Genomic DNA, 7,887 nt, shown 5'->3' on the forward strand with positions numbered 1-7,887 from the left:
ACTACAAGCAGGCTTTTGGCAATCAGATGGCCTGAAGCACAAATTTTATTTGTGGCCTACCTCTACAATCAGCTGAAGGTTGCACATTTCCTCCAAGGATACTTCAATAACACACTGCTCACAGTGTCTGCTTCAAGTAAGACAAACATAAGTAATATCCCAACAGACACAAGGGAGAGCTTTGTGTGATTGTAACAGCAATAGGCCAAACAGAGTCAAGCAAATATAAAAGGAAGTTTTCTCAAGAAAGGCACAGGAAAAAAGGACCTCATCAGGTTTTCATCTCCTGTTTTGGATCATGGATGGAATAAATCAGCCGACTATCACTGTAGCTGTTCCACTGATATCATCTCAACAGCAACCATTTGCTTCCTTGGAAGACATCCTGCAACTTACCGAATTTCTTGAAGAAAATCTCTTTGCCACCAGTACACATTAGGAAAAAAAATAATGCTTTTAGTACCATTCTTTGTGAAAAATGTGTACAACAGATATGCCACCTACCCCAGGTTCCTACCTCCTGTCACTGTATCCCAGGAAGAAGGGATCAGCACCTTCTTCTCCACTTCATCTCTTCAAAAAGCTGTAGAGAACAATGAGGTGACCCCTCTGCCTCTCTCCAAAACAGAAAAAACAGGTCCTTAGCCACTCCTCAGAAGACATTTCTTCCAGCCCTTTCACCAGCTTTGTTGCCCTCCTCTGAACACATTCAACGCCCTTAAAAACATGTTTAATTTGTGGGGCCCAGAATTACACACAACACAGGTGGAAGTTATCTGAGAATGAAAGTAAGTGGCCCCTATCACATGCTACAGTGGGCTTGAGATCTCATGTCTCTTGCCAGAGTCTCCAGTCTTTGTGATTTGGATGCACCCGACTACAAAATGAAAGACCTTGTTAAAGGTTTCAAGGATCATAGACAAAAGAGACCCCAGAAGTCAATACCAGCAGTATTTGTTGGCATTACAATTTGCAGTTTTGCATTACAGTTTCTGTCCTGCTCCAGAACTTCATACATTAACATAAGCAGTGGAGCACAGCCTAGTTGATGTATGAGTCCCAGAGCAGCACAGAGGTTCAGCAGAGGACTGAGAAATGTGACAAACAAGGGAGTTGGAGAAGGAGAAAAGAGAAGCCTCTGTGTTTATTTCACAGTGTGTTCCATCCTGAACAGATCTGTACCGTCTTTGACTGCACTCAGTCTTGCTAAATTCTGCAGGAAAAATTAAGGACCTAATCTTCACTTCCTAAGCTACTAAAGTGAGGCATATGAGGCAGCAGAATATACAGAAGGTCACTGCTAAGATGTTAAACACTAGTGTGGTTTTCATTCAGGCTTATCTGGCATTCACACACCCTCACATCTTCCCTAATGTAAGCTTACCACAGGAGCTGCTCTTTCAGAGCTTAAGTCACACAGTGACTTAAATCCCATTATCTTCACGAGGGTTTGGATCTCTGTCTGCCTTCAAGAACAAGGGGACTCCCCCTGGACTGTTTTTCGTGATATACCCAGCTGAATCAAAGTTGCTGGTAAGGGACATGAAGTAGGCAGTAACCCCCTGCTGGCATGTTCCAGATGGCAATCTGGTTACATTTGTCTTCTGCCTATAGCATTTTAAGTATCCTTCTGAACCAAACCAATACTTATAGTATTTTAAGAATCCTTCTGATTCTTGACAGAAGCAGCAGCTGTGAAGCAACCATCCCCACTCTAAACTGCTGCCAATAAATCAGCAAATCATGCCTGTATTATCTATCATAGTGAGTATCTATCCAAAAACTCAGCTGTAACCTTCCTCCTAGTAGGGTTACACTTCACTATTAATTCAAGGGGTTCTGGAATCATGAAGAAGAAATTTAGACAGAAACATTCATATGCACTGTTACATGTGAAAGGATTTGCATAACTTATCCACAAGCTGATGTTAAAAAAATTCAATACTTAAGACAGATATCCCAACCTTTTACCATCTAGTTCTTGCCATTTCTCCTATTCATGGCAATAAAAGTAGCACATTAAAAGGGATCTGTGCAGCATCATATTTAGAGCTACTGTGTGTTCTGTATAACACAATTTCACAATATTCTGGTCTGCAGAATGTTGCTTTCTGCAGTAGGAAATTTCTCTCTCTTCAAAGACATCATGATCTAACATTCCAGTAAATTCTCCTCAGTTTCCATAGGTTTCCTCTTTTTTTTTTCATAGAAAATGTCCCAGACCTTGAACCTCAAATCACCCGGTAAAAGAATGACACCCAGAAGAGCTTCATGAAGTTCATTGTCTTCTATTTCAAACCAGTCTTCCTGTTTCTCCAAGTTAGCAGTGACAGAGAAAGTGATACAGCATAGTACAACATGGGAGTCAGGTGTTCATGCATGATTTGCTTTCATGCAAACTTAAGAAGAAATAAGCAATGCACAGTGAGAAGCATTACAGCTAAAATCCTTCAAGACCCATTCCGGATCCTCCAGTTCCTGCTCTCTCCTGGAAAATCATACACATTGGTCATGGTAACAGTAGCCCAGCTCTGACCTGGCTTTCCAACGAGCATTTGTAATGTAAAATATAGTCATGAAATTACTCTGGTTGTCTTCATTTAAAAACCTGTCACAGGAACAGCAAAGTGACCAATCATCCTGGCTACACCCCTCTGTCAACATCTGTGATGTTGCAGGTCAGAGGTGCAAAATACTCCCTTGCTGTTACTCCCGTGGGAGAAGAAGCAGCAATTTTAAGCCTTTAGGTGTCCTCTTGCGACTTTCTTCTTGTTTTATACAGTTAATGAACATCATGACTTCTCCGTGGTTTCTGTCACTGTCAGACAATAGTCTGACTTCCATATAGGGTGTTGAAAGGTCTGAGATGCAACAAAAAGAAGGAAAAAAAAGAAAAAGAAAAAAAAAAGAAAAAGAAAAGAAAAAAAACATTAAAAAAAAAAAAAAAAAAAAAACCACCACCCACCAAACACTACCACCAAAAATCCTACAGAAGGAAATCAGCCAAAGAACTTATTATTTTGTACTGTTTTTCCTGGACCCACAGTCCCCATTGCCAATGAAAGGGTCAAGGATTTTGGCATGAAGAGGACAGGGATTAAAAAAGATGCATTTCAAGCTGGTCAACCTCCAGGCAGAAACTCTGCAGCCAACACAGCAGCAAAATCCCAGTGCTGGCAGGACAGCAGAGGATGACCTTCCACTGCACAGAAACTGCAGACTTCTGCACACCCTCTTTAACAACAAGCTGGGGAAAGGACACATTTTACTTCAGCAATAAAATAACCTGTTAAACTGATTTCACAGAACCTAAGTATCTTCATCACACAGACTTCCAAACAAAGCAACTTGATGCCACATAACTGCCTTTCCTTGGTTGCTAACTTAGCTCCTCTACCTTTCAAAACACCTCATTGCTTTTTCCCCTATGGGCAATACTCTAAGGAAATGCAAATCTGATCATTCTGTGCCATTAGCCACAAGGCTAATATCTTCGAAGTTTGCTTCAAAGGCAATGGCAAAACTCCCACAAGAAGCATTCTGCTAAGGTTAGTGTTACTGCTAATTAGCAAATTAGCAAAGAGTGAGACCTTGTTTTCCTCAATAAGGTGCATGAGAAGGTAAGAGAATGATGTTTTCTTATCAGTACCTTATTTGACCACTCCCTACGACAAAACCTGGTTCCAAGCTCCTCACATTCTTCAGGCTTGCATAGTCCTGTCCAGGAGGGAAAGGTCAAAAGAAACCACTTGCAAACAGTTTTCAAATCCAGACTCTTAGCTATCACAAGCTCTGGCCTAAGCTTCAGTTTGGGGCTGTACACTGAGAAAGGAAAATGACACACCCGTTATGAAAATGACATACCCATTACGCTCAGTCAAGGACATGCAGCTGTCCCTCAGCCTTTGTGAATTTTCACCATCTGAGATAATTTAAGGGTTAAGCTACTTTAGCTGTAGGTGCTCTGCAAGCAGAATCTATAGCGGGTCTGATTCCCTGTAAATTAGAGTGGACTGTAATGACAAAATTGCGGTTTTTTTTTTTTCCAGGAGAGCCACAAGAGATTATGAGAATGGGATAAGAACTTTTGCACCATTCAGAAAGTCCTACCAAACAGAAAAATTAATTCAGTGGTGTTCTGGGAAAAGCTAAATTGAACCAAAATCAAAGGACCATGAAATCCAGCCAAAGACCTCCCAGAAAGTGAGGATAATAAAAATGGTCACTAGCAGATCAGATCATATACCCTATCCAAAGCAAGCCTATCAGTCAGACCTAGAGGTTTGGTGTTTTGGTCAGTTTGACCATTCTTGTGGACACAATTCACGGATTATTCTGAGTTGGAAGGGACCCAGAAGAATAATTGAATCCAACCCCTAAGAAAATGTCCCTTTGGATATCAAAACTGGCAGACAGAAAGGGTTCTGGCCCCTAAACTAAGGAAGCAAACTATAACCTTTAGTCTTTGGTTTGCTGTGCCTGTCAGGCCAGCTTGGATGATTTTCATCAGCTTGGGCTTTAACTCCAGGGAGAAACCAAAACCACCTTTATTTTCCATATTCTACTTGCACTGGGAAATCTTGTTTTGTCTTGTTGAAACTATCTGTAATTTAAAAATAGGACCTTGCTTAATGAATTAGCATTTCCTGGATTTTACCACTCTGCAGAGACTTCTCCTTTATTGAGTAAGTGGGTAAGTTCCAGACACATTAAGTCATCTGGCAGAAGAGCTGGTGCCCTGGGCAGCATCTTGACAGACATCAGGAGCTCAGACTTTGCAAAAAGATGCTTTTTGAATTTACCTTCTCAGAAAGTCCTATTATCATACAAATCCTGACCTTGGCATGCAACATCATGTTAGAATGAAGGTCTGCTCAGGGTGAATGTTGTTAAGCCAGGCAGACACTGCTTCAAACCCATGTTAAGTCACCAAGCTGCAGAAAAAAAGCAGGCATCATAGATGTTATTCATTTGCTGCAGCCCTCCTCCCCCCGCCTTTAACTGCAGTCTCTAAGCAGTTATTTCCCTTCACATGGATCTCCAGCTGTAGTGGCTGTATCTCCAGTTTGCAGGTACATTAGTTCATTTCTGTGCAAGCAAGCTTGCACTACAGCAAACAGTGCAAAGCCTGCACATCTTAACACTAATTCTCCTTCAAAACAGGCACTGAAGAGTGAAATGAAACATAGCACTGCTACCACACAAATCGTTACTTTGTCATGTAGATATCTTCATACCTCACTACTTCGAGCAACCAAATAAGTCCCTTTCTTCTCGTGTTTGATCTCCCTATTCAAAATACCCCAACTAAAACCTGGGTTGATTGCTCTGCTCTTAACCTTGACAATTTTACTCCTGTGATGAAAAACACCCAACACTTTCAGAGAAGAAAATATCATTTCCATGCCATGGGAGAGAATCCTGCAGAAAATGTTGAAGTTGTATACAACATCAATATCACCCACATTAAACATTTACACAGCCCCATGATTCTACAGTTTCTTCAAAGAAAAAAGAATGTAAACTGCACACACATGAGATCGAGTACAAGAGAGTATATGATCAACTTCCTCTGAGGCCAGGATTTCACTTCCCATCACCTCAGTGATGCTTACACCATTGCTTAGACCGAATGTCCAGGTCAAACAGCCTAGAAAATAACTGTGGCAGGAAAAAGGAACCTCATTCCCAAATATTTGTTCAGTGTTTTCAGTTTCTCCTATACATCAAAGTATGGACTTTTTCTACTTCACACCACTAGGTTAAAACAACTGATCACACACATAAGCTAGCATACAGAAACCCATACAAGATTGGCCTCAAATCCATGTAAAGTGTGTAGAAATACTTTATTATTATTTCCATCCTTATTGTGGCAGTGTTCCTACTAAAAATACCTCTTGAAATATCAGGGACAAAAATTTCTGAACTGGCCATTTTTTTGTTCAAGGTTTGGCCAATCTTTGGGGCAAAGATAAAAGAAGACTTACACACACAGACAAAATGTCACTTTTCTTTGGGCTTACACTGCCCAAACCAGTTTTTGTCCTTTATAATACCTGCCTCAGTGGCATGACACGAAGCAAATCAAGACCTGCACGCTGGACAGCAGGATATGCATCCAGTTTGGTAGGGTGCCAATTAGGCATGACCCGGGGCCGCACACCTTGTGTGGGAGGTCTCGTCTTTGACATGGGGCTTTGGCGTCTGCTTGCTGCTGCCCTCTTCTGCTCAGATTCTTCAAACACTCCACTCTGGCATCATAAGCTATTCAAGGTGCAGACCCTACCACAGCAGACCACCCCCTCTCTTTCTGGGTGCAAAGGGTGGGGGTAGGAGGGAATCAAGGCCCCTTGAGTGTCAATCACACTTACCTCCTAGAGCTTGCTTCATAACAAAATCCATGATTTGTTGTTTGGGGCCCTGCCCACCTTCACACCTCACATGCACAGAGACCAGGAATCCTTGGAAGGCAGCCTGCAAAGAAGCACAATCAAAAGAGGAACAGCGTCTCTAAGAGAAGGAAAAGGCTAATGCCTGGTCCTCCTCAGCTCTCTCCCCAGAGCTTCCTCCCTTTGGCTGAGTGCAGGCAAGTTTCCAGCCCTCTAACCCTCCAGACCCTGCTTCGTACAAGGCACCCGAGGAGGAGAGCTGCTTGCTGGCGAGCGGTCAGCGGGTAGGAGGAGTCAGGGGTACACGCTGGCTCCCCCAAAAAAGTGTCCGGGAGCAAGTGCGGAGGAGCAATGGAGTGCCCTTTCACGGCTTGTCTCCTGTAGACGGGCAGGAGGGGGTTAAACCTTTGAACTTTCTCGTTTCCCCGCCTGCTTCTCGCCCTCTTGGTTTTCAGAGGGTTTGCTCCAGGTGGCAGCTCCGCCCGGGGCCGCCGAGGGGGCATTTGAAGGTGACGCGCCCTGCAAGTGCCCAGGAGAACAAGCGGGGGATGCTGGGCGATCTGGATGCGGATGCAGTCCGGGTGGAGGGATGGAAAGTCCTCCACCAGAACCCCTCGGAAAGCCCCCAGGGCAATGCCAACGAGGGCTGCACCTCGTCGGGGTGAGCCAGGACGGCTCAAGGTTGAGACCGGCCGGCCCCAAGTGCAGCACAGCAGCCCCGCTGCTCCGGCTGCTGCATCCCACCCTCCGCCCGGCTTCGGCACCGGGTCACAGCCGTGCCAGCACCTGGAGGGGCAGGAGAGCTGCCCCCCTCTCTGTGTGCCCGCACCCTGCCGCTCCTCTCTGCCCTTCCCGGCTCGGCACGGGATACCTCGCTCGGCGACAGGCGCTGTGCTGAGACGGGCCGGGGCAGGTGGCTGCGGCAGGTGCCGGGTGCTGCGGCTCCTCTCCTCTCCCACGGGCTCCAGCCGGCGCCCGTGTGCCCGAGGGTTGCCGGGGAAGTTGCGGGTGCGGAGAAGGAAAGAAGGAATGAGTCCACAGCTTCTCCCTACTTTTCCCCCGCGCCCCTCTTTTTATCACAGCATTTCCGGACCATCCCACCGACACGGTCCCTCCTTCCTCCTCCCCTCGTTGCGGGAGCTGGACTCTCTCCCTCCCCCTGCCTCCGGCTCCCCCGCCCCTTCCCTGCGCCGCCCTCGCCCCTCGGTCCCGGTGCTCCTCAAACCCCGCGGAGGGGTGCGTGTGTCTGCATGCGTGTCCCCCACCCCATGCCCGGCTGTCTCCAGCAACCAGGTGTCCTTGTGCTTTGCCGTGGGGGGAAGGAGGGGTGGCTGTCAACCCGCAGTTGCATTTTGCAACTGCTTCCCTGCCTCTCCTCGGGAGTCAGTGTGTGTGCCAGGGGAAATCTCTGCAACCACGGCTTCCTGCAAAAGGGGGAGGGTGGAGGAGAGCGTTCTGCATCCTCTGTTCCGAGTCCTTTCCGGAGATCCCCTCT

At 45.8% G+C, this 7,887-nt stretch overlaps 1 protein-coding gene across 1 annotated transcript in view; it reads right to left on the reverse strand.

Moving 5' to 3' along the window:
• CPLX1 (complexin 1) overlaps positions 1–7,440 on the reverse strand; it is a 101,041-nt gene extending 93,601 nt beyond the window's left edge. Inside the window, exons 1-2 of the mRNA XM_066339194.1 lie at positions 7,264–7,440; positions 6,375–6,477 (exon numbers count right to left, since the gene is read on the reverse strand). Coding sequence (XP_066195291.1) covers positions 6,375–6,405 — 31 coding nt within the window. The 5' untranslated portion in view covers positions 6,406–6,477; positions 7,264–7,440. The remainder of the gene's footprint in view (positions 1–6,374; positions 6,478–7,263) is intronic.
• Positions 7,441–7,887: the final 447 nt, after the last annotated feature.

Source organism: Sylvia atricapilla, chromosome Z (genome assembly GCF_009819655.1).
Source record: "Sylvia atricapilla isolate bSylAtr1 chromosome Z, bSylAtr1.pri, whole genome shotgun sequence".
Classification (NCBI taxonomy): domain Eukaryota; kingdom Metazoa; phylum Chordata; class Aves; order Passeriformes; family Sylviidae; genus Sylvia; species Sylvia atricapilla.